This window comes from Eublepharis macularius, chromosome 12, assembly GCF_028583425.1.
Source record: "Eublepharis macularius isolate TG4126 chromosome 12, MPM_Emac_v1.0, whole genome shotgun sequence".
Taxonomy (NCBI): domain Eukaryota; kingdom Metazoa; phylum Chordata; class Lepidosauria; order Squamata; family Eublepharidae; genus Eublepharis; species Eublepharis macularius.
Genome location: NC_072801.1, coordinates 77,190,319 through 77,216,993, shown reverse-complemented (window position 1 = coordinate 77,216,993; position 26,675 = coordinate 77,190,319). Strand labels below are relative to the sequence as shown.

Here is a 26,675-nt window from a genome sequence, read left to right as displayed (position 1 = left end):
ATATAGGCCCCGAATTGTTTTCTCCTGTCCTGATCAGAGCAGCATCTAAATATTCTGCCCAGACCTGTGCCCTGATTGGAAAGAGCACGAGGGTGCCTCCCTGACTCTCCCTCCCCTTCGAGTTACCTGCAGCTCTTTGTCCACGGCCTTTGACACCTCACTGGCTACTGACTCCAGTCTGTGTCGGACTGGCCCATCGCTGGCCAATATATGCCCAAGCTCGTACAGGCTGGGGAAGAGCTGAGGAACAAAGCAGAAAGAGGGATTCACTGGGATATAGCTAAGCGGACACTGGTGGGGAAGCCTTTGAGCTCGAGGGTGGGAAAAGTGGAGAGAGAAATTTATGGACCAGGACCATCTGGAGGAAATTAATTCTGCCCAGAAGTGATGATGGGATGACAGGGATTTCATGACTTTGAGGAAAAGGCACTGTGCTTATGCTCTGGAATAATAATATTAATAACATTCATTTTATATCCCGCCCTTCAGGACAACTTAACGGTTTACAATAGAGCGGTTTACAAAGTGTGTTATTACTATCCTCACGACAATCACCCTGTGAGGTGGGTGGGGCTGAGAGAGCTCCGAAAAGCTGTGACTGACCCAAGGTCACCCAGCTGGCTTCAAGTGCAGGAGTGGGGGACTCAAACCTGGCTCTCCAGATTACAGTCCTGCTGCTTTTAACCACTACACCAAACTGGCTCTTTTCTCTATTATGTACTGTTGGTCCCGGCTGGGCTCCTGCAGGGGGAAAAGAGCTGTATAGTTGAGGTTAGCGCATCTGCTTCCACACAAAAGGTCCCCAAAATAGCCCCTGAAGTTTTGGATTCGAAGGGCCCTGGCCTGGGGGTTTGAAAAGACCCTTTTCTGGCTAACACTTTGGAGAGCGGCTGCCAGTGACTGTAGCTAACTGTGAGTGACAGGAGACCAACAATCAGAATGAGGTAACTCCATATGACAGTGTCTGGGGCTAAATTGTGGCTCCAGTTAAGCTGGGTGATAAGCTTCGCTCTCGTCTACAAGAGATGTGGGATGCAAGTTGTGTTGGGGATTCCCCAACCTGACTCTCATTCACATGTAGCATCAGAGAACTTTAGAAAGCCCTCCAGCAGTCAATGTGACTCAGGTGCGCTGCCTATGGGGACGAGGGACTTACGCCTTCCTTCCAGCAATGTTTTCCTCAGTGGACAAGGGAAAATACCATAGGAGAGAAGGCAAAAGCCTCTCCTCACACCTCAATGCAGAGCTCTGAGGGATGGAGCACTTTCTAAGGCGAGTCCCCCGAATGTTTTGTGTGACTGAAAATTGGATTGTGGACTCATCACACACCTAATGTGCAGATGAGCCCTCATAGGTGTGTGGAACATGAGAGATTCAGGATCAATAATTTCTAGCCATGGATATTGGAGACAGATATGTAAGGAGGAGACTGCTGTGAGGGGGAATGCATTACACCTCTCGTATAGACGAGCCCTTATAGGTGTGTGGAACAGGAAGTATTCAGGGTCAATAACTTCTGGCCATGGATATCGAAGGCAGATATGCATGGAGGAGACTACACTGAGGGGGAATAATTCTTAGCCACCAAGATGAAGGTGGCTATCTCACCGCCCGTGAATTCTTGGCTTCCTTCATGAGCTCTCGTGCATACAGCACCTCCTCCTGGACGGAATCAGCCGAGCAGGTTCGGAGCACCCGCACTTCTTCCTGGACTCTCACACACAGGCGGCTCATCATCTGGGGAGAGGAAGGACACAGAGCCATTAACTCCTGCCCCACCAGCCCCACCAAGCCCTGGACCTCCCTTCACCCTGCCTCGGGCTGGCAGATCCTGCACTATTCTGCATCCCGTTTCCATCTTTAGACGGAGAGGAACTGTGCGGCGCCACGGCATTAGGACGGGCAGAGAGGGAGGGGGTTGTACAGGGAGATGGGAACGTTTACTTGCTCGGCGCTATTGGTGACGATTCCTTGGTGGAGGCGGAAGGCTTGATCCTGGGGGAACTTTTGTGAGTGGTTGTTCCTGAGAAGACACCACTGGATCTGAAGCGGAGGAAGATGGGAAAGACACAGAGAAGGTGACGCATGGCAGGTTTTGGCAACGCTCCTTTGGCTCAGCAGAAGGGGGAGGGTGTGGTCAGGACTCACCTTTTGCCACACTTCATCTGTCCGCTCGGGGGTGTTGCGATAGGCTGCGGTGATGTCGTTCATAGGGAAGGACATGAACTTAAGGGTGTAGTTGCTGCAGGAGAGGAAGTGGAAGTGATAGTGATAGGCCATATTGAAGAAAACCCCTTCCCCACAGCTGAGGCTGCTTTTACAAATAGACACAAAGCCCAAGAGATGTGAAATGATAGCCCAATGAACCTATTAAGTGAGGAAAAGCTATTCCTGGTGGAGGCAGCAAGGGGGTGGGGGGTGGGTGAAGCTCTTACCCCTTTCTCTGCCTGCTATTTCTTTCCTCCGAATTTTCTCCCCACGCAGTGTCAGCCTTTTGAGTGTGCATTTCCACACACTCGGAGCAATTCGGAACAAAGAAAGTTCTCATCCTTCCGCCTCTCTACCTCGAATGACCCCCCACTAGATATAAGCTTTTCTTCATCTCGAGGATCTGCTGGGTTACCAGTACACACAATATATGTAATGTATACTCTCTGTAACTTTTGTTTTTCGGAGGTTCAAATACACACCTTGGTGCCTCCCTTTCATGGTAGTTATGGTGTGTGTTGAGAGAAAGGCTTTATCTGAAATTGCACGAGCGCTCGCTTAAAATCTCCAAGCATAAGTCTCCAGATATTGGTGGTGATGGGGATCCCCTGGTGTGGAAGGGTTTTTTCTGACCTGGGCCGATTCCAGACGGCCCTCCGCATCCCGAAATGTCGCGCGTCGTCGCGCGGATTCTCGCGCGAGTTTTGCGCGACCTCGCGCGAGAAAACGCGACGTTTCGGGATGCGGAGGGCCGTCTGGAATCGGCCATGATAAACTTACGAGATTTACTCACTATAACAGCATTAGGAAAGAGCAAGAATCAAATAAAGCTAGAATGTGAGTCCATCCATCCTTAGATCTTGGTGAGTGGAATGATTTCAGATGCCAAGAACTTACTTTGTTCCAAATTGCTCCCACTCCAAAGGTGTGGAAATCACCCCATTCGCCAAGCTATAAGGACAGATGGACTCACATTCTAGCTGTATCTAAAGAAGTGAGCTGTGACTCACAAAAACTCATGCCCTACCACAATTTTTGTTAGTTTTATAGGCAGGGCTTTTTTTCTGGGAAAAGAGGTGGTGGAACTCAGTGGTGGAACTCAAGACCGCACAATGACGTCACTTTGGGTCTGCTGGAACAAGGGGGGAGGTTTTTAAAATTGCCCTCGGCAAAAATGGTCACATGGCCGGTGGCCCCACCCCCTGATCTCCAGACAGAGAGGAGTTTAGATTGCCCTCTGCGCCACTGGACACGGAGGGCAATCTAAACTCCCCTCTGTCTGGAGATCAGGGGGTGGGGCCACCGGCCATGTGACCATTTTCAAGAGGTGCCGGAACTCCATTCCATTGCGTTCCTGCTGAAAAAAAGCCCTGCTTATAGGTGCTACTGGACTCTTGCTCTTTTCTACTACTACAGGCAAACTAACACGGCTACCCATCTTGATCTATAATGGCACTGTTTAAGACATACGTGTTTCCCCCTGCTCTGAAACTGAGTCCTGTAGAAAACAACGACAAAACCTGGTGGGCCTCTGATCGTAGCAGACGTTGTTGTGCGGTCCTACAACCCCTGTGACAGTGACTGATGACTCAATTCCACCTGTCCCTCAAGCTCCTGCTTTCCGTTATCACCTTTCCTCGTTTCCATAGCACAGCCAGCTTGGCCAATTCATCAACCCACAAATTAGGCTGGTTCAAGGCAATCTGTCAAGGCAATCTGTCACCCTGTCACTTTCTGGGCCCATGCCACTGCCAGCCAGGTCTGAGCTGGACCCAACCAGGGGCAGCTCCCTCCCAAGAGATGGTGCTAGGCACTTTCTCAGTTACTGCTGGCTAGGAATATTTCCAGACCCTGGGGTACATCTAAGGTTGTCAGGTCCCCCTACCCCCGGGTGGGAGGTGGGAGGCCTGGCATATACCTTCTGATTTCTCTTCGCACACGCGCTCCCAGCCTGCGCAATGATGTCACTTCTGGGAAGTCATATCATCGCGCAGGCCACTTGCTGCCCTGGGAGCACCTCAGCGCTCGCCAGGGGGATGAATTGGGCTGGATTCAGCCAGATTCAGGCCCGATTTGGGCCTAATTTGGCCTGAATCGGGCCACTGTGGTGCATGGGAGTGTTGCTGGGTGGCATATGGGGCTTTGTAGTGCTCCGGCACTCTGCAGTGGCCCGATTCAGGCCCAAATTGGACCACTGTGGCATGTAGGAGTGTGCTACGCCACCCAGGAGCACACCCCGGGAGTTGCATTCCCCCCGCCAGCCAGGAAAATGGGGGCAGGGGGTGGAGGGTGGGAGTAGAGGATCCCCCGCTCCAGCGGGGGACTGGCAACCCTAGGTATATCCATGTTTTCCTCGCTCCACTGCCCCAAGAGGCCACCTGTATTGCTTAGCTGAAGATGTTTCCCACGGGGACGGGCTTGCAACAAAGAACTATCCTTTTTCACCCCCCCTCCCCTTTATCAAAAAAAAGCTCGTTCCCTCACAAGGCCGAAAGCTCCACCCATCCAACTCCAGAGACCTGGCCAACTGGGAAAAAAAAAATCGCAGCTCACATTTTTGTCCAGCCATGACAAACTACGGATTTCCCAGCACTGTGGCGAGCTGCGTCAGACCAACCCTGTTCTCTTTTGCCGTTCAGCCCAGCTCTCTCCACCAGCTCAACCAATGCATCGGCATCCCAGCTAGCTGTTTCTGTGCTCATTCTTAAAAGCCCCTTCCTTCCCTGACCAGCCCACACTTTTCACTAAAGAAGCGCTGCAGATGGTGATGATGTCCATCGAGGGATACCTCCCAAGTCACTCACTTCTCCAAGGCCCGGGCAATGTCTTGGAAACCTTGTGCGGTTGTGTTGTTCCTGTCCCAGGAAATACTCCTAGAAGTCAGAAAGGGGAAACACTCCATGTGGTTTTTCCTTCCCATTCACCGGCTAGAAAACTGTCACCCATGGCCAGAGTCATGGCTGGCCCTGGCTCTGTGCCCTCAGGCTGTGGCATGAAGGGATAGGTACACCATCTCAGTGCTGGCCTTACCACAAGGCTGCTAGGAATTGGCATAAGAGGGAAATACGGTGCTTGCATTCTGGGAGGTCCAGGCCCGCGGGGCTTTTGTGACTACCCACGTCACTCCCTCTCGCCATAATTTGAGAATGGACACGGACATTTATGAGAGCGAAATGCTGGCAATATAACACAGAAAAGGGCTGTTACTCCCACCTCAGCGTGCTGTTGATCTGCAGGGCTTTGGACAGCATCTTTGCCCCGATGTCCTCCATGCAGTTCCCACTCAGGTCCACCTTGGTCAAGCAAGTGTTACTGCCGAGGGCGTTGATGAGGATGCTGGTGCGAGTTTTCAGCCGGGAATCAGCGACCGAGAAAGTCTGCAGGGACTTTGGGAGGGGACAGGACGGAGGACTGAGTCTGGATTCTCAACCCTTGACAAAGCTGTTTCAGGCCTGGCAGGCACCACAAACCTGGCACGCTTGCAATTTGTGGACCTGCCTTTTATTTTTCAAGCATGCTGTGATTGGGAGAATGAGGACTGATGGGGAGATTTCATTCTCTGGCAAATGTTTACTCTTCTTCCTGCCTGAATCAGGACCCAGCTGCGAAGATCCAAAATAGATCCTGCTAAGGTTGGGAATGCCCTGACCTGGAGAGCCCAGGTGAGCCAGATCTTGTCAGATCTCGGAAGCTAAGCAGGGTTGGCCTTGGTTAGTAATTGGATGGGAGGCCTCCAACAAAGACCAGGGTTGCAGAGGCAGGCAATGGCAAACCACTTCTGTTAGTCTCGTGCCGAGAAAGCCCACCAAGGGTCGCCATAAGTCAGCTATGACTTGAGGGCATTCTCTACCACCATAGTTATTTCTCCTTTGCAGGGATTTGGATTAAGAATGTAAGAGGTACCCGTCGTTCATCTGGTTCAGCATACTGTTTCACACAGTGGGCAACCAGTTGCCCTTTACAGCCAACAAACAGGCAATAGAATTCTCCTGATGCTGCCCCCAAGACTGTTATTCCGAGGTATACTGTCTCTGGACATGGAAGCTCCCTTACAGTGCTATCCTAAGAAGAGTAACTCCAGTCTAAGCCCATTGATTTCAATAATCTTAGACTGCAGTAACTCTTTTTAGGATTGCTCTGTTAATCATTACAGCTGGTCACCATCAAGGGACCTGCTGTGACTTGTATAATTTATAGTTTAAATTCTTTTACTTTAATGCTACCTTTTCCAGTTTTGTGTGGTGCTCTGAAGTTCTAATCTAGGAGAATGTCTTTAGTAGCAATAATTCAGTTATTGACACACCCTCCCATTCAGGTTGCCACCCATAATATAATTTCCTTCCCTCCCAAAACTCCATGTCAGAAAAGACTTACACAATCATCTTCTTGGATGAGTTGCACAATCTTTTGCAAGATTTCCTCCAAAGTCCTGGGAAGAGATAGGAAGGGATGTACCGTGGTGAACAACAAGAGAATATAATTTGGGCTGGTGGGGGGAACTGCAAACAGGATCTTGTGCGCTATTTCCATCAAGGAGCTTAGGATGTAGGGTTACCAAGATCCCGGTGGGGCCTGAAGATCTCCCAGAGCTACAGCTGATCTCCAGATTGCGGAAATCAGTTGCCCTGGAAGAAACAGCTGCTTCGGTGGGTGGACTCTGTGGCATTATACCCTACTGAGGTCCTGCCCCTCGTCAAGCTCTGCCCTCCCCAGGCTCCACCCCCAAATATCCAGGAATTTTCCAAGCTGGAGTTGGCAACCCTATTAAGATGGAATACATGATTCTCATTCCCTCTTTTTATTCACATAACTGTGAGGGAGGTTACACAGAAAGAGAGCAAGGTCCAAGGTCACCCAGCGACCTTCGCTGCAGAGTGAAAAGTTTGAATCTGGTTCTCCCAAATCCTAGCTTTGGAACTCTAACCACCAGGACTTTTTTCCAGCTGGAATGCGGTGGAACGGAGTTCCGGAACCTTTTGAAAATGGTCACATGCCTGGTGGCCCCGCCCCCTGATCTCCACACAGAGGGGAGGGGAGGGGCCACCAGCCATGTGACCATTTTCTCCCAGGGCAACCCACTGAGTTCCACCCTTTCCCCAGAAAAAAGCCCTGCTAACCACTATACAAAACTGCCTCTAATATTATAGGCAGGAATGAGCATTCTTGAGCCAGGCCAGTGATATATTGGCAGCTAGAGTGATGGCCTAGGATATAGGAGACCATATTCAAATCCTTGCTCTGCCAAGCAAGCTTGCTTGGTGCTTTTGGGCCATCACTCTCCCTCAGCTTGATCTACTTTGCAGGGTTGTTGCAAAAGCAGGGAGAACCATGCATGCTATCCAAGCTCCTTGGAGGAAGGGAAGGATACAAACATGCTAGCCAGATCAACTGGACTGGTCCCACCTCAGATTCTAGATCTGTGGTTCTCACACATTCCTCCAAAGCGATGGAGAAGTAGTTGAAAGAGTAGTGTGAAAGAGATCTTGGGGTAAGAGTGGACTGTAAACTGAATATGAGCAGTCAGTGTGATGCGGTGGCAAAAAAGGCCAATTCAATCCTGGATTGTATAAAAGGGGCCATAGCACCGAAATCGTATGAGGTCATAGCCCCTCTCTATATTGCCTTGGTCAGGCTGCACCTGGAGTATTGTGTGCAGTTCTGGAGGCCTCACTTAAAAAAGGATGTGGACAAAATTGAGAGGGTGCAGAGGAGAGCGACGAGGATGATCAGGGGTCTGGAGACTGAGCCCTACGAGGAAAGGCTTAGGGCCTTGGGAATGTTTAGTTTGGAGAAAAGGAGGTTGAGGGGGGACATGATTGCTCTCTTTAAATATTTGAAAGGCTGTCATTTGGAGGAGGGCAAGGAGCTGTTCCAGTTGGCAACAGAGGGTAGGACCCGAAGCAACGGGCTTAAATTACATGCACAAAGGTACCGACTGGATATTCGGAAAAACTTTTTCACGGTCAGAGTCGTTCAAAAGTGGAATCAGCTGCCTAGGGAGGTGGTGAGCTCCCCCTCACTGGCAGTTTTCAAGAAGAGGCTGGATGAATACTTGTCAGAGATGGTTTAGGCTGATCCTGCACTGGGCGGGGGGTTGGACTGGATGGTCTCTATGGCCCCTTCCAGCTCTATGATTCTATGATTCTATGAGGTGGGGTGCAGGGCTGTGCCAACAATTGCTACGAATGTGTCTCCCTCAGTCCCTTTTAGTTAGCCATAGCAATCAAATTGATTCTCAAGAATACCACTGCAACATTTTATCTCCTCAAAATGCACCATAACGCTCTAGCCTGGAAGATGGCTTCCTACCTCAACATGGTCGATCTGGCCACCTAGATCCATGCTACGGTAACATCAAGACTTGACTATTGTAATGCACTATACGCAGGTCTCCCATCTAAGTTAACTAGGTTAAGCAGGAGCACGAACATCACTCCCGTCCTGCAGTCACTCCATTGGCTACCCATCAGTTACCGTGCTCAGTTCAAGATTTTGGCTATCACATACATGGCCTCGGTCCGGCATACCCACGGGACCGTCACTTCCACTGTGTCCCTTCATGGCAGCTTCACTCATCTGAACAGGGTCTCCGGCAGGTGCCACCCTGCACATGGGCAAAATCAATAGCTGCCTGTACACGGGCTTTCTGTGCGTTGGCCCCTGTCCTATGGAACGGCCTGCCTGAGGAGGTCAGGACTGCCTTCTTGGCCTCCTCTCTGTCAGGTTCTGGCTATGTTTTAGGTATGTTTCAACCAAAGAGACTCCATTTTAATCCTGTCAGTATCTTAAGTGCTTCTTTTGCAGGTGGCAAGCTGTTCGCTGGAAGATCCCAGGGAGAAGAGGAATGTTTTGTCTACAGCCTTTCAAGCCTTGAGAAACTTTCACTTTCTTACCCTCGGACCGTTTGTTGTGAGAACTGTGGGGGAGGATGGAGCCTGCGGGGAATTGCTATTCTGTACCTCAGCCTTTACCTGTCATTCGTAACAATGCTTCAATATCAGCCAAGATCCTTGTGTCTTGGAATGTGGACTATAATGGTTGTTTTTCTTCAGTAAACCTTTTGAAATCGATGGACTCTTGTCTCATTGCAAGGGGTAGTCTGGATTGCAACTTTTAACAAGCCAGTCTGACACGCTCCTGGCCTTCCACAAACAATGCAAAACTGAATCATTCAAAAGGGCTTTTTACACAGATAGGAGGGCTGTATTGTAGGGAGGGGGTCTCAAAGAGATGCTCCACTAATGAGTTAGGGACCAGAGACTTCACCACTATGTTGCCTTTTGAACTAGCTGTTGGACCTCCATGCAAGAACTGTGATTCTTGAAAGCTTATGCTACAATAAAATTGGTTAGTCTTAAAGGTGCTACTGGACTCTTTTTGTTTTAAGTGTGTGCTCCTATGTACTACCTGTTGCTTTAAGTACGACCCTACGTTGTCTAACGCCAGTCCTAGAATTGCTTATGCTCTATTTCAGCACTTCTTCAACTCTGTATCGGATACTTGCTAATGCTCTGTCTTTGTAAACTTGCATTTATCTACCCTGTGGCATTGTTTCTGGAAATGTCCTCGATACTGACTGTGCTAATCTCACACTGTGTAATCCGCCTTGAATCTCAGTGAGAAAGGCAGACTACAAAGGACATACATACAAACATATATACATAAATAAATAAATAACAACAGAATGCCTGAAAACATGTAAATGTCCTCATAAAAAGTGGGCCTTTTGTTTCTATCCTGGTGGGACCCAGTTTTTTTTTTTATAAGAGTGGTGCAACATCAGATATGAAAGGTTGAGAACCTCTGCTCTCGATCATACATTATCATCAAGAAGGCAGCTTTGCCCTCTTTGGCAGGGCCTTAATGGCAAGGGATCGTTCACGATCACGCAACATGGGGATGGGGTCAACCCACCGGGATTTGACGTTGAAGTTCTTGCCCAGCCAGAGGTGCTTCAGCAATTTATTCTTGCCCAGGGCTGGCACCAAGGTAAGCAAGTCTGTATCGAAGCCTGGAGGAAAGAGAAGACCGAGTCAGTTTGGATGGGAACGCAAAGATGGGAGCCAAGCGGTGGCCTCAAAACACGCCAACTCACCGTTGTCGGAAAGATCCAAACTACTCAAGGCGCTAATTCCAGACAGTTGCTCTTGAAGAACCTGGGCCCCGGGGGAACGCAGCTAAGGGGAAGTCAAAAAGGAGGGCGAGGGAAGAAAAATACAAGGTGAAGAAGGGAAAGACGTCTGTTCATTACTGGTCTGTTGTTGAAAGCTCTGAGGTGCTGAGAAAGAAGGTGGCCCCATCCTGTTGTATCCACAACACAATGGCAGTGCAAGAACAGTCAGAGGAGAAAACAGGATGGGGCCTCTTACTCCAGAAGGGCTTTTCACCCTGGCTCTCCTTTGGACACTCCAACGCCAAGTGAGTGCATGTTCCCGGTGCTTACATGATGATGTCACTTCCAGGAAGTTATGTCATCATGCCAGCCACAGGTGTATGAGGCTAATTCTGGCCTGTTTAGGGCCAAAATTGGCCCCAGAAAAGTGCGGAAGCACACCCGGAGTGCACTTTCCTTGGTTGCTTTCCGGTGGCAAGCTATCTCCAGGGGGATTTGCAACTACCGCCAACCACCAGCGATCGGCGGGCAATGGGGCAAACCCCCAGGAGATTGTCCGCCACCGGTGGACAACTGGGAAGGCTACCTGGAGAACACTAACGATCTCTGAGAAATAGCACATGGGAGCACAGCAGAAGTCTGTGTCATTAGTTTTGTGGAACTTCGCTGGTATTCCAGATTTCAATACCTCTTAAAGCAATTTTAAATGTCCAAATCTCATTACAGATTTTACCTTATTAATCCCTGCAATAGGAGCTGGGCAGATCATTATTCCCATTTCACAGGAACTGAGGCCAAAGGATAACAGCTGGCCTTGTGCCCCCTGGCGAGTTCATGGAGAAAGAAAGATGTGAAAATTTCTAAGGCTATTCCTACGGATCCGCCTTGCACACATTTGCTCTTGAGTGCCAAAGATTTCAGAGCTTCATGTTAAAAATGGCTATACTGAGCAATACAGGGTGATCCAGAACACAGAAGAGGAATGAAGGAGATAAGATCAGAAAAGGAGAGAGTGGGCAGGGAGACTGGGCAGAAGAGCGGGGGCTTTGGCTGCATCTGCACATCGCTAAGCTACAGCCATCTTACACCTCCTGGATTGTCTTGGCCCGCACAGGAAAACTGAGTTGTGAATGACTGCTCTAGGACAAAAACAGTCCAGTGTGTGGAGGCACGAGGCGGCTTAAAAGCATGTGATGGAGGGTGGAGGGTGGGCTACATGTTCCGACAACCACATTCAGGTTCTTGAATCAGCTTCCTCTCCATGTAGAATGGCTCTTTGTGAAAACTGACCCATCGTTGGGCCAGCCTCTGTGATACTACCAGACACTCTGCAATTGTCAGAGGCTGAGAAAGGCCCCATCTTGTCCACGAAGAGTTGCTTCATACAAAATGGCGACCATGCTGATTCGTCACTAGGCAGAGGCCATCTTAAGTGGCCATTATCATGCGAAGGGTAACAGTGACTGAGAATGAACGAGGGCATGTGCCTGTCCTGCAAACTTTGGTGAACGTCAAAGTGGATGGACGTAAGGAAGGATATATTCATTGTCCGCATTACCTCACATCCGCTCAAGTCCAAGTGAAGGTCACTGAGGTGAGTGTTGGCTGACAAACCTTGGAAAAGAGACCTGTGTGAAAAAAATTAGAAAAAGGAGTCCGGTGAATAAGGAGTCCTTGGCCAGACCCCCGAAGGACCCTGCTCCTACTTTTGAAACAGCTCCATATTGCTTGGAAAATGGGACAGTGGCGCTTTGAAAAAGAGGCCGTTTCCACATGGCTTACCTTTTGTCAGGATACAGCGTCTTCGTGTGCGAAATTGCGCCAGGAAGATGCTGTTTTCGCATGATTTTCGTGTGAGAACACGCCACATTCTGGCAAAAGGTAAGCCGTGTGGAAACGGCCAGAATTTAGCCTTTTTCATAAGTTATCAGAGGTAGAACTTGCATTCTCCAACAGAGGGCACCTGATCCAGTAAATTCAAAACTACAAACTTCATCCCTTTGCTAACCTGCCATGGTGTTCATATTTCATTTGCTAGGATATTGAGAGTTTATGTTAAAAAAAATTGCCTCGTGCCCTACAGAACGACTACCCCTAGAGTAGCACTCCTTGAAGCCATTATAAACACAATTACTGCCGTGCTAAGACTAAAATTCAAATATTTTTAGTAATTTCCATTGTACACTTGTATTTAAAATTATATTCTTACAAGGATACACAATTCCTTAAAGGGATAGTACACAATTGCAAAGATACAAATAACCGTACAAAATTCCAAAGGGTAAATGTGAAGATAACCAAAGTCTCTTAATGTTTTTTCTATTTTTCTTTTTTCTTCCAAACTCTTGAAGAGAACTTCTAGCTTTCCAGTGAACAAACTTGCTATGTTTGGACGATGCTAAGGTTTCGGCCATTACATTCGGAAGCAGACAGTTGCCTGTACTGTTGCAGTCGTTTATCCTATCGTCAGCAAATTGATGACAGGAAATAATAAATACAGGCTTTGATTCCGTAAGACATTTGTGTATGTTAAGCGACTTTGAGTAAGTTCACGAAAATGCACCCACACCGGGCGCACGTTTGGTGACTGGAGAGCTGGGGGTTCTCTTCCAGCGTTTGGAATTTAGACTTAGCACGGTGGTAATTGTGTTTAGAACACTGAAATCCTTGGCCGTTTCCACACGGCTTACCTTGTTCCAGAAAACAGTGAAATCTCACACGAAATCTCGCGAGAAGACACTGTTATCGCGTCTTCTCGCACAATTTCGTGCGATAACAACGTCTTTTCACGCAATTTTGTGTGAGATTTCGCTGTTTTCCAGAACAAGGTAAGCCGCGTGGAAATGGCCCATGAAGCCACGGGAATTCACGCCAGCCCACTGTTATCTGCCCAGATTGCCAACGCTGAAGTTAATCCAGAAGATTTCACCCCAGGAGACTTGCCCTCCCTTGTCATGCCTTCCTCCTCTGCCAGGAAATGCGTCATCTGATACTTAGACTGTAGGGCTGCCAGGTGGTCTCCGGCACCAGATCTGGGGCAAGGATGGTGACAGCCAAGCAGGTGGTCAAAGGCGCCGGGATGAAAGGCAGCTGGGGGAGGGATGCATTTTCTTAAAATACCCCTAGCGAGATCTCCTGGATGGCTTTCCATAGTCACCCAGGAGTTTGCAACAAGCCCCGGAGAGAGTCCCACCACACCCACTCACCTTAATGCCTCCACAGGCATTTTGATGCCTGAGAGGTTGACGTAGCTGAGGGAATAGGCGCTGCAGAAGAACTGCTTGAGAGAAGGGTGCATCCCCTTTCCTTTCCTGCAGAACGAGACGGAAGCAACCCCAACTGAGCCCCTTTCCTGAGTGTCAAGGAGGGCCCAATTTAAATGTGACACCGGTGAGGCAAAGGAGCCCACGCCTCTCCGTTCACACTCGCACGAGGTTTTGTCACCTGTGCGAATGGTGGCAACCCCAACAAGATGCCAAGTGAGTGCAAAGGCCCGCCAGAAAGAGCTTTTGGCTCAGCCAGAGTTACACTTTTGGTTGAGCCACAGAAAGAGAAGTCGGGGGAAGTAGAGCAAGCCCTCCACCAGAAGCATGAGCAGGGCTTTTTTTCAGCTGGAACACAGTGGAACGGAGTTCCGGAACCTCTTGATAATGGTCACATGGCTGGTGGCCCCGCCCCCTGATCTCCAGACAGAGGGGAGTTGGCCATGTGACCATTTTCTCCAAGGGCAACCCACTGAGTTCCACCACCTCTTTTCCCAGAAAAAAAAAGCCCTGAGCATGAGAGAAGTCCGTTTCTTACCGGTGGGAGAAGGTGTTTCGTGCGAGATTGAGGTAGCTAAGCCGTGGGCAACAGCCATGCAAAAGGGCCCCGAAGAGCTAGAGGGAGAGAGGAGAGAGGAGGACCCGTAACCAAGAGGCGAATGAGCTTCCAAGCTCTTGGGCCACGACCAGCACTCCCCCCCCCCAACACCCTTCCTCTTAAAACCTTACTGCATCTACTGCACAGTCTGTGGAGGATAAGTCCAGGTGAACGAGAGCATTGGGTTGGGCCAAGAATGAATAGAAGCCCTGCAGGGGAAAGAAGAAGGCAACAGAGGGGCAAACGGTGAGGCCAGGCAATGTCCGGGGACAACCGCTGGCCTTGAGAGCCAAGCAGCTCCAGGCGAGCCCTCCTCCACAGCCCCAGAGGCCCCTGTGCGCGAGATCCCCCAGCTAGCTCCACATCCTGCCCAGAAGCACCGTTGATTCTAGCAAGGCCTCCCGGTCTATGTACTAAACGAACACGGCCGCGACCACTCACGTTTGCTTCCTCGGTCCCCAGCAGCCCCGGATTCTTGCTTAGGTCAAGATGGCGGAGGGAGCTGGTGAAAGCCGGATTGGCACCTAATGTCTGGCACAGAATTGCAAGTCCTGGAGTAAGGGACAGACGTATCATTACCATTCATGGAGCCCTTGAGCTGCTTAGCTGCCCTTTCTTTATTCACGGCAACCCCCACAAGGGAAGTCTCCACCGTGCCCGCTTTTTAAGGTTGCCAAATGCAACCCAGAGCCCAGTTCCTGCGCAGTTATCAGGGTGGAGAAGGGAGAGCTTTGGTCAGTGAGCAGCTTTGCCCAAGCCCTGCAGCACTGTGATGTGACAAGCAATGCCAACCACTAGCCTTCTCAGACAGAAGAGCTTCGTCCTCTGTTCTGCTGAAAGTCTCCCCAACATTTCAAATGGGACAGGATATAAATCCATATGTATGCATCTTGCAAAAAAAGGAACAAGTACAGAGAGAGAAGCTTGCCCAAGGCAGGAAGGGTTACATCAGTGCTTAGTACTCATGGCCCCTTCTTACACGCCCAGGGTAATGCCAATTGCTGCTTTGGGGTCAGGAAGCAGGCTAGTTTAGCTAGGGATCCTGATAGTGCTTTGCTATCTTCTGGGCATGCAGTAAGGGTCACTGTGTGTGGGGGTGGGTGGGTGGGGGGTAGTTGTGAATTTCCTGCATTGTGCAGGGGGTTGGACTAGATGACCATGGAGGGCCTTTCCAACCCTATTATTCTATGATTGTAAGATAAACTCCCCCAAAAGCTGAAATTTGAACTCAAGATCTCCTAAATCAAGAGTTCGGTACATGAAATGGTTTGGGGCGGCTGACTTAATGGCACCCTTGCCTGGTTTCCAGGTACCCACAATCACACGGCTCAAATTACCAAATCCAGTAGCAGATTCAGTATCCTGAAAACCTCAGCTTGTATTATTTTTTTTAAAAAAAAGTTTCCAGTCTTCATGAGTGTTCAGATTTGAAAAAGTACAAGCAGCGACTAGGAAATCTCAGAGAGAATGGCCAGAGAAGAACAAGCAGAGCTTTCCAATGGCCACTCTCTCTACACGTCTCTCTACACATTACTAAGTCCCTAGGGATGCTCAAGTGCAGGATTGTATGTCTAGTCCTCAATTCACGTGCAGGTTCTTCTTGCTCAGTGCATGAGAGTGCCGATTTCACGGGAGCTCCCTTTGTGTGACTGCATCTGCAAGTGTTTCCGGAGGGTAAAACACCAGTTCCGCTCTGTTTCTGCTGCAAGAACAAGTACTGTAGGCTCCTTTCAATTGCCAATTTGCATTTCTTTAAGGTGTGAGAAAGTGTGAAGATCTGCATTTCAATGATTGGACGTGGGAGGTGGGGGAAACTGGGATACTTTTAGCAGTTGAGGAGGAACTGATATCAAACACGTGATGTACAGCAAATGGAAGTGGGACTATGCAAGCGAGTGCATGGAAAGTTGGAGGGGGGACACATGAAATGAGGTTCACTTGAACATCCCTAGGCACTTAGTAATGTGCAGAGAGACTCTGAGAGCTAAGCTACAAGAGACGAATTACATAAGGAGGTGCATATGAAGGGAGTTGCAATGTTAGCCAGGAAGCTGAGTTTTAAAAGAGATTGGAAGGCTCTGTCAATTTTCCCTCTCTGCAGAGCCAGGGAGATCCCTGCTCAGAAGGTTTCTTTCCTCTTTGCCCCTTAGAAGGGGAGGTGAAACTGACAGAGCCTTCCAGAGGCAAAGAGGAAATGAACAAACCCTCTGAGCAGCCAGCTCCCTGGCTCTGTAGAGAGGGGGAATTGACTCAGCTTCCCAGCTAACATTGCATCTCCCTTCATGTGCTCCTCCTCGTGTAATTCATGTCTTGTAGCTTGCCTCTGAGTGCCTCTCTTTGTAGCTAGCAAAAGCTGAATAAACCACGCAAAAACACGAACATATGTCAAGTGCTTGGTTTGGGTAATTCATTCTATCTGAAGAACCCAGACCTCTACCCAGGGCCCTTCTTCTGTCTCCATCCAATGCACCAACCATACCTTTGGCGGTGATGCTGGTCTTGGAAAGGCAGAGTTTGCTCAGGCCTTTGTGGAAACACAGCAGCTGTTGGCTCAGAGCGCTGAGACCTGTCAAGGAAGGCAGAGGCACATGGAGGGGTCAGCAAACAGCCAAGAGGCCCTATCCCTATGTGACACTTCACCAGTCTCCGCTACACTGCCCTCACCTTTGTCCTCCAGAGGGTTGTGGGACAGCGTCAGGGCATGGAGAGCCGTGTTCGGGTTCTCTGCTAAAACACAGGAGAGCTTCAAGGCAAAATCTCTGCAGAGAGAGAGAAACAGTGAGGCATGTCCTGTGGGGGCCCAGCTGCATTTAAGCATTTACACCACGAAGGAGGGGAAGTCTTGGCTAGACTCCGTCTGGAGCAGGGCCCAATTAGGGTCCAAAGGCGAGGGAGGACGAGATTCCCCGGGAATTAAAACGAAAGCATTTAGGACTTTTCGGAAAGGGGTTTCAACATGTTCAAAGTTCACGCAAACGGTTTTCTTCTGACCCAAAGAAATTGCTGCACAACTCTGACCAAATTTCACATGAACGCGCTCAAGGAAAACCGAACGACTTGCCCAAATGGAGGGGGCAAGTTCCAAATTTGGCATTCCATGTCAAACTTATTTTATTTACAAAATTTATCCCCCATCTTTTTTGCCCTGATTGGGGCCACCAGGCCTTTGCAAACTTTCAAATACTGGCAAAAACTCACGTTTTTAACCCCGCGTTGTCCAGGACCAGCTCCTCCATGTGATGGGACTTGCTCACCGTGTGCAGAACTTGCTCGGCTACCTCTGAGCCCTACAGAAAGAAGAAACATTCAGACATGAGGAAAATGCAGGAGAAAAGCTGTGAGGAGGCGCATGGCTTGGTTTAATTTTCTGCCCTATGGGTTCTGAAAAGGAGGGTCTATACCTAAGTGTTGTGCCTTTACCTGCTTTGTGTGCAAGTGCTCCCTATATAGTTATTAAATTATACTTTTTTAATATAAAGAACCTCCCCCACTTGGCACGCTACAAGAAAGGAGGGAGCACGGGAGAAACTGATAAGGCTAGACCTTGGTGGGTTGCCAATTCCCCAGGGCCCAACCAAAGATTGGGTAATTCACTTCCCAGTACGGAAATTCAGCCGGAGGGGTCTCACTGCCCCTCAGTCAGGCGGTGTACAAATCAGTGAGTGGTGGCAGCGACGGAGAGTGTGAGCCATGCCCACCAGGGACGGTGGGAGGCAGATAGCGGGGCTAGCAGGCCATTGATGGCGGCTCATGACACACTGCAATTTAAAGCCGATCTCTTGCCAATCTGATCTTAGTTTGATAGAACTTGCAAGCGACTTTAGATCGACCCAGCTGCTTGATCAGAATTCAGAAATCCTGGATTTTGGAACATGGAGTTGTGACTACTGGGCCTGCACAATCTGCCTACAGCCTGGCAGTCTGTGGGGGGCTGCTTTTGAGGAGGTTGAGGCTGCCTCTGGGTTCTTGGCAGTGCTGGGCCTGCCGGCAGATGAAAGGGATGTGTGTCCAAGAAGATCGTGAGCAATAAGCAGGCACAACCAGGGAGGACATACCAACCGCAGATCTTTACAGTAGATTTTGGTGAACCACTGGTTGTAAGCCAGAGCAGCTACGATTAGCGCCAGGTCCCTGAAAGGCATAAAACGGAGGAGATAAATGCATGGGAGTGGCAAGGGAGGGGACACCTCGAGGCCAAACTATACAAGATATTTGTTGCTGAGTCGGGTCCCTGGACCTGACTTGCTATCCTCACTGAGTGTCTCTCCGCATGAGATATCTTACAAAGGGATGCTTAAGTGTAGGGAGATGCAATGTTAGCCGGGAAGGATAGTTTAAAAAAACAGAGCCAGCAGAGATCACTCCTCAGAGGGTTTGTTAATTTCATCTTCACCTCCTGGAAGGGGAGGTGAAATTGACAGAACCTTAGGGGAAGCGAAGATGAAATTGACAAATCATCTGAGAAACGTTCTCTGCTTGCTCTGTCTTTTTAAACTATGCTTCCCGGCTAACACTGCATGTCCCTACACTTGAGCGTCCCCATATAAGATGTCTCGTGTAGAGAGAGACTGATTCATAGGATCTGCAGGGAATGGTTTTTCCAAAATGGAGCAAAATCTCCCCCCGGGGGCATATCATCTTGGGAAAACACCTCAGTGCGGAGGCAGGGGACCCTTGTTTATGCTACAGTCTTGAGCCAAATCGGGCCCCGCAGAATTTTAACATGACATTCCCCACAGCTGTTGTCAGGCTGCTGGGAAAGCAAGTCAGGTCTGGGGAACTAGAATCCAACTAGTTAAAAAGCACCCCATGTCGTACAGCCCTCTGTTCCTCCTCACAATTGGTTTGTCTCTCCACTACAATGAGTTCCCCCAGAATTCTGAGGGTGTGTGGGGGTTACTAACTACAAAGAAGATCTCAGAATCGGGGAGAAGAGGCAGGTGCCCAAGGGGCCAACCGGGGCAAGAGTATTGGCCAAACCAGACAAGACTTTGGGAATTACATATCCCTGGTGTTCCCACCACCACCACCAGTAGCCAAGGTTTGATTCAGATCAGGACAACAGTGCCGGAGAAGAGGAATTTAAGCCTTCCTCAAGGCTTTGTCCTGGCCCAAACAACTCCACAGGGCTGCCATGTGCTCCATCAGGGAAAACATAAAGGTCCTGTTTATTCAATGGGGCAGATTGTGACCCTGTGAGGTTATTTTGGGCTAAGGACATGGAGTGTAGGCTTGCCTAACGCCCCCTAGTGAATTCGTGCCTTAGGAGAGATTTGAACCCAGGACTTCTTGCTTCATAGCTCTGGCTCTTCAGCCCCCATGGCAAAGACGTTCAGAGGTGATTTTGGACAGCTGATATCTAAAGATGAAGGTCTGGGGCTTGAGCAGCGGCGGCTGCACATTTAACTTGGGCATCTTCAATTGCTGCTTCTTACCTGCTTTCCAGGTGACAGAAATCAAGCAGGTTGAACTCCCGATTGTCTTCGGAATGATAAATCGTGTCCACATCCTGGAACGGGAAAGGCAGAAAGGACAGAAAGAGAGTGAAGGGGGACTTTGATGCTCTCCCCAGAAAACCAAGAGATGATACGCATCCGTAACCCCATCAGGAGAGGCAGGACCCACTGCAATTAGGTGCCCACCCAAGCTGCAAACCTCCAGCCAGCGGGAAAATCTCCCCACAACATTTTCCAACCTCTCCGTAGTAACTGTGGTCTGGATTTTCCTCCCTCAAGAGGAGGCCCTCTTTATTCCTTCTCTGAGCCAACGCAGAAAATCCCGTGGAGAAGTGAAGGAGTCGCCACCCGGTCGCTTTCTCCCACCGAGGGGGAGCAAGAAACATTCAACACGTGGGCAAAAATGCTAATTTCTGTAGCCATTTTCTCCACAAAAGCGGTAACTTTATTTTTATGCATTTAATTAAACACACACACACTCCGCCCAAGAATGCTCAAAGCACATGCCTCGGAGGGGGCCTTTCTCCAACAGACAGTTTTAACGCAAACAAACCGAGAAGGTAAGCAATCACAAAGCAGATTTTCCTACCTCAGAATTGGGCCATTCCAACCACTCTCAGGAGGTATTTTGTTGCCCCAGGTAAAGTACAACCCTTTACTTCCTTCCATGCCAGTGCCAGCAAGGTGTAAGCTTGGACTGGACCCAGTTGGCAGTTGCAAGGGTCTGAGAACGGATTCCCATCATGTCCCAATCTGCCAGGATTGAATCAAGCCCTCTGGGGTGCCAACACCCTTCTTTCCGCACCATCCAAGCTGTCGGCTGGAGAACCAGCCCCAATTGCCCCTCACACACCTGAAGGTGAGAACTTACCCACTGCACCTCTTCTCGGCAACAGTGCCCATTGTAGTCACACAGTGCGGCGTATGTCTCCGAAAAACCTCCTGAGGAGTGGCAAGAAGAGACTGTCACCATTCGACCTCTTTCATTAGGAAGTTTTTCTCAAGGCCTTATCCTCACAGAAACTGCAGGCAGGAGAAGGCGAGGCAACAGCTCTTCTTCCTGACATGCTAGCTTTCTATGTGCAAGGTTGTTACTATTTTTGCTGAGGAGGAGGAACATTAATTCATGCACGCCCTGTGGCAAGCTGGAAGTGGTGCCATCCCCAAATGGGTTTACAATGGAACCCTCTCCCCACAGCTTTTTCTTGCTGGCAAAGCAACGCCATGCACACACAAACACACACACAACCACATCTGCTTTTACTCTTCCTGGGGAAAACTAATCTGCCTAAAATGTTTTGGGCATTACAGGATAAGATGGTAAGAAAACTGACTCATATCTCCTTGAAATATGAACTCTACATGTCAGGATGGGGTGTCTGGAGATTCATTAACAGAGCTCCCTGCCTTTTTAAATCCAGAGGAGTTAGCCATGTTAGTCTGTAGTTGCAAAACAGTAAAGTGTCCAGTAGCACCTTTAAGACTAACCAACTTTATTGTAGCATAAACTTTTGAGAACCACAGCTCTCTTTTTCAGATGCATCATTAGCTTTCGAGAACCACAGCTCTCTTTGTCAGATGCATCGTCAGCTTTTGAGAACCACAGCTCTCTTCATTAGATACAACTTTATTGTAGCATAAGGTTTTGAGAACCACAGCTCTCTTCGTCAGATGCCTCGATGCATCTGACAAAGAGAGCTGTGGTTCTAGAAAGCTTATGCTACAATAAAGTTGGTTAGTCTTAAAGGTGCTACTGGACTCCTGATTTTTTAAAGTAAATAACAGCTGTTGGGGGCATTTAGGTCAGGGACACAGAGTCAGACTGCTTGAGCCTTTCCCCCACAAGACAAATAGAAGTGATTTGGGAGAAGGAGGGCAACATCAGTGGAGAGAAGGGTTACACCTCTTCCGCCTGTCTCATGGCTGCTAATATCATGGGAAGTCTTGGATTTTCATCTCCAGCCTTCTCAGCATGAGAAGCCAGTGAAAAGTGTATCCGAATGCCCTGACTTCTCCAAAATATTGAATCTTGAGTAACTAGGAGAAGCTTCAAAGACAGATGCCCCCAACTGTGGTACTGAGAAATATGAACAAGGAGTATGTGACGTAGCATGGGGACGACTGGAAAGAACTCAGTCGAAAAGAGTCCAGTAGCACCTTTAAGACTAACCAACTTTACTGTAGCGTAAGCTTTCGAGAATCACAGTTCTCTTCGTCAGATACATCGTCAGAGAGCTGTGGTTCGTGATTCTCGAAAGCTTATGCTACAGTAAAGTTGGTTAGTCTTAAAGGTGCTACTGGACTCTTTTCGATTTTGCTACTACAGACTAACATGGCTAACTCCTCTGGAAAGAATTCAGAAACACTAATCCAGACACGGGCCTGCCTGACCCGTGACCCACCAAGCAAAAGTGCTGTCATGTATTGAAATGTTCCCAGGCAGGGAGAATTGGCCTATACTGCTCCTGTACTGCATTAGGTGGACTCAGTCATAAGTTGTGCATGACGAACAAAAGGAAATACTTCACGAGTGACTCGTCTCTCTCTTCCACTTTCTCTATGGTGGCCCCATCCTGGTGGAACGCTCTGTCTGACAGTACGCTTGCCCTGCGGCGTCTATCTAGGGCATGCAAGGCGGAATTGTTTCAGCAGGTTTTTAATCAGCTGTTACATATCATGGCATTGTTGTCATTTTTTTTTTTTACTATTGGTTGTATTTGAGGGAGCCTTTAATTGTAGTAACGTTTTTAGTTTTAACAGATAATATTTATCAATGCTTTTCATCGTTTTTAATATCGTAAACTGCTTTGGCCCTCATTTGAAGGAGAGGCAGTATAAAAATCTAAAACATAAATAAATAAATAAACAAACATAAAGCACTGCTAACATATGGGACTCATTGCCACAAGACACAAATTTAACATGTTTTGGACAAACTGAGGGAACTTAAATCTATCCATGATCTCCGCAGGTGACTAAAATGGAACTCCAAGTCAAGAGGCAGCCTCGCCTTTGACTGCCAGGTGGCCAGACGCAATCCAAAGAGGGTGCAGAATCCCACCGGGTCCTGTTTCCAAGCTTCCAGCTGGCTATCAGCATTGCAGACAGGAGACTGAGCTAAGTGGACCTTCAGGCTGACTCAACAATGCAGTTTTTAATTCTTCCGAGAACTTTTCCGGGATTCAGGTCAGCGGGTTAAGTGGATAATGCAGCAAATGTAATTAAAGTTTCATGTAATGCCTTCTTGTCATATGACTAACGCATTTCTGAAAAAGGGAGAGTTTGTGGCGACCGGAAACGCTCCCCTCACACTGTTCCCCCTTCCTCTCCCCACCGGTCTGTGTTCTCTGCCCCCCCTCTTACCGCAGATGCTGTGGGTGGTGGAGTTGGAGCTCTCTGAGTGAGGGGACATGTCCCGTGGCGTCTCCGGGGTCTCAGCATTCCCATGGCGTATCAAGCAACTGGATCAATGAGAGAGAAAGATCAATATTCGCAGGTTCCCATGCTCCTACGTCACATTGAACAGCTCAGTGCAAAATCTGGGGCAAGACTCTTTGCCAGTTTCAGGTCAGTCTTTTCCTACCCTGCTTAACAAATGTCTCTGTCGGCTTGTTCCCTCTAAAAGTAATTTAAAATCCTGCCTCTAGCACTACAAGGAAACTCAGCTGACAAGTTCTTCCAGAAGGCATGGAGCCACCGTGATGGAGATCGGGGTGTTGATACTATTTGAGGGTGAAGCTTGAGGGCTTAGCAAAGTGAGGGAGTCTCTGGTGGACAAGGCAATTTCTCCACTTCAGGCCTGTTGCTAACACAGAGACAGAAAATGACACAGGTGACACAAAGTCTGGTCTTCCAGTATATATGGAGCTTTGCCTCTGGCTGTGGCCCCAGAGGGCCACTCTAGGCCTTGGCATCTCTGTGGTGACAATTCTATATAATTGGTGAAGCCTCGTATGCTTCATTTTAGATTGTGGTTTTTACTTTTGTATTGGAATTATGCAATTGTGCATTTTATCTTTTATTGTGTATTGTTGTTTTAATTAGTTGTACCACTATATAATATTGTAATATAACTACTCCTGAGTCCACTCGCAAAGGGTGGGCAAGAAATCTAACAAATTAACTGAGAGCCAGTTAGGTGTGGTGGTTAAGAGCACGGGACTCTAATCTGGAGAACCGGGTTTGATTCCTCACTCCTCCACTTGAAGCCAGCTGGGTGACCTTGGGCCAATCACAGCTCTCTCAGAGCACTCCCAGCCTCACCCACCTCACAGGGTGATTGTTGTGAGGATAATAATAACACACTTTGTAAACCACTCTGAGTGTGGCATTAAGTTGTCCTGAAGGGCGGTATATAAATCGAACGTTGTTATCATCATCATCAAATTAAATTAATTAACGCTGCCACCCACCACTTCCCGCACAAAACCAAAACAGCCGTTTCTGCTGAGTTCCACTACAGGTTGCGTTTCTCAAAGGCTGCTACCTGACCAGAGAACACACCGGCCTACTCTTTTGCCTTTGGCAGCAGCCAGATCTGGAGAAAAGAGCAGATTTCACTTCTGAAGGCACCGAGAGAAATGCCTGCGCATCACACTATCCTCAAAGGTGCAGTTGCGGTGGGTGACTGGAAAGTCACCAACTTTTCTGCACTCCCTGGCACCGACGAATACTTACACAGAGGCCGGGCTTGGAAATATTTTGGCTAAGGCCGTGTTAACATGCCTCGTGACCTGGTCGGCGCTTTCTGGGGTGGGGAATTTCAAGCTGTAAGTTGCTTTCTCTGTCTCGACCAGGATCTGAATGCGGAAAGGGGAAATGAGGGAAGAATCAATACACACCCAGTCTCACACCCACAAGACTGTAGCAGACACTGGGGCGGGAGATTCAGCCACTGACCTGGTTGTGATTCAGGGCGTTTAAAGCACGGATCTCTAGCACATTGAAAGAGCATTCGATCTGCATAGGAAACCGGAGGGGAGAGAAACAACCAAATCAAGACTCGGCAGCCGGCACCTGAGCTGCTCATCCAGAGTCGGGAGGATGCGAAATAGCAAGCAGCCCTCCTTCGTCCCCCACTCACCTTGGCTGGCACCTTGACCCCAAACAGATAGACACGCCAGGCAGTCAGGACCTAGAAGGAAAGATTCACTTGAATGATACGCAAACCTTTGATTTTCACCAGAAAATAGGTGGACACAATTGTAGTTAAGAGGATATGCCCTGTGAACTGTTTGGACTTCTGGCACCAGAGACTCCCCTGTAAGAAGCAGTTTCCCCAGACCCGAATCCACTTAACACCCATCTTAATATGTCTTTTCAACCTGGATCTTATACAATGCTAATGGGTCTTGAACTTGTTTACGCTTAAGCCTTTTTAGTTCTGAAATATGATTGCTTGTTCCTCAAATATGATGGAAAAGAAACATTTAAAGAGAAGACTCTTCTCCAGAGGGCAAATGGCAGCTTCAATATATAAAAGAGGAAGTGCTCGTGCCAAAGAAATCTACGGAAGTTGCTAGCCTACGATGCCTTCATACTAGCCCAAAAGCCCACTAAGAAGCATCTGGTTCAGTTATCCGTTGTCAAAGAGAAAAAAAGAATCCCTGCCTAATAGCCTAGAAGTGATTCCCTCTGGCCAGACGTCACTAGATGCGCTTTGCAAATCTGATCTCATTCCCTATTTCCTGCTCTCAAGTCACACAATATCTCCCCCCCCCAAAAAAGCACTTTCATTAAGGTTTGGCAATATACACGTTCATCATGAGGAAGGGGGTGATCAGTTAAGAAACCCTACCCCCACCCCCACAGTACAACAGTGCAGAACACCCCCTGCGGCAGTCTGGGAAACCTGTGATACCAACAAGTTTGAGGTCAGAAGGGCTGGCTTTGGGTAGAATGAGGGGTCTGCGGTGTTGGCATAGTGCCTTACGGTTAGAGGAATCCCAATCTGCTTGCTCCTTTTCTCCATCCACAGGTCTGCTAGTTTGGGTGACATCCCAAAGATCATGTTCGATCAGATGGGTTTTCATTTTTTCACTCCAAATCTGATAATTATCATCTGCTAGTCTATCTAGCCAAAGGCTGTGATGTGCTCCACAGGAGGTCGCCATCTCTGATCCTTTGTTCTCCGCCATACTCATCTATCTTTGACCGTTTTCACATGTCTTACTGGCCACACAAAATTGTGCAAAACTCCAGGAACGACAGCGTCTTCCTGGCGCATGACTCTGGTTTGTGATGTGATTTCCTGGAGTCATGGCGGGAAATCGTGCCAGGAAAACGCCATCGTTTTGGGAGTTTTGTGTGATTTTGCGTGGCTGGTACGACATGTGAAAACTGCCCCTGCCGGCAAGTATGAGCCTCAGGCAGTTTTCTACATTAAATCAATATGCACATGCTCTGGGCCCATAACCCTGTTGGCAGAATGCCTTACACAACGAAAGCCACACGTTAGGAGACAAGACAAGGAAGTGACACTGAATAGAAAGAGAGGTGCTGACCTCACATTCCTATCTGACAATCCCTTGCTGTCCCCTGTAGGGTTTTCTTCTCTTACTCTGCAAACCAGACATTGTTTTTCCCAGCATGCAGGGCCTCAAACAACTTTTGGCTACCTTAGATATACCTGAATTCAGCCAAGAAGAGTGTGAACTGGAAGAGAATGAACTAACAAGAGACTGTGCATATGGGAATTAACCCACGACATGAGCTAAAACTACCCAATTTGGCTTTAATTGACTTTACACCTCGTGCATCACCCTAAATTTATCTCCATAATTGTTAATGCAATGACTGTTAAGTAATTCCTTTGCTTTCACCCTACAAGAGATCTGTGAATCTTGCTGGGTGCCAGAGAGATACAAGGAAAATTGCATGCCTTCCTTATTCTAGTGGAGAGACATCGTTTAGTTTCCCTTGCTCACAGAAATCATGATGTCACCTGACATCTAAGGCACCAACGTACATCCACTTTCCCACTGGCGCTGAGTGGAGGGATGCTGGTAAGAAAAAACCTAAAAATCACAGCATGAAAC

General features: G+C 48.6%; 1 protein-coding gene across 1 annotated transcript in view; it reads right to left on the bottom strand.

Moving 5' to 3' along the window:
• Positions 1-26,675, bottom strand: part of CARMIL3 (capping protein regulator and myosin 1 linker 3) — a 58,632-nt gene that overhangs the window by 13,869 nt on the left and 18,088 nt on the right. The window contains exons 3-26 of the mRNA XM_054994609.1: positions 24,722-24,772; positions 24,538-24,597; positions 24,316-24,437; positions 23,002-23,099; positions 20,510-20,580; positions 19,618-19,691; positions 18,238-18,313; positions 17,381-17,469; positions 16,847-16,941; positions 16,662-16,748; positions 14,624-14,733; positions 14,314-14,391; positions 14,123-14,199; positions 13,528-13,632; positions 11,880-11,949; positions 10,304-10,385; positions 10,123-10,219; positions 6,583-6,637; positions 5,422-5,594; positions 5,013-5,081; positions 2,149-2,242; positions 1,945-2,043; positions 1,609-1,737; positions 127-240 (exon numbers count right to left, since the gene is read on the bottom strand). Coding sequence (XP_054850584.1) covers positions 127-240; positions 1,609-1,737; positions 1,945-2,043; positions 2,149-2,242; positions 5,013-5,081; positions 5,422-5,594; positions 6,583-6,637; positions 10,123-10,219; positions 10,304-10,385; positions 11,880-11,949; positions 13,528-13,632; positions 14,123-14,199; positions 14,314-14,391; positions 14,624-14,733; positions 16,662-16,748; positions 16,847-16,941; positions 17,381-17,469; positions 18,238-18,313; positions 19,618-19,691; positions 20,510-20,580; positions 23,002-23,099; positions 24,316-24,437; positions 24,538-24,597; positions 24,722-24,772 — 2,175 coding nt within the window. The remainder of the gene's footprint in view (positions 1-126; positions 241-1,608; positions 1,738-1,944; positions 2,044-2,148; positions 2,243-5,012; positions 5,082-5,421; positions 5,595-6,582; positions 6,638-10,122; positions 10,220-10,303; positions 10,386-11,879; positions 11,950-13,527; positions 13,633-14,122; positions 14,200-14,313; positions 14,392-14,623; positions 14,734-16,661; positions 16,749-16,846; positions 16,942-17,380; positions 17,470-18,237; positions 18,314-19,617; positions 19,692-20,509; positions 20,581-23,001; positions 23,100-24,315; positions 24,438-24,537; positions 24,598-24,721; positions 24,773-26,675) is intronic.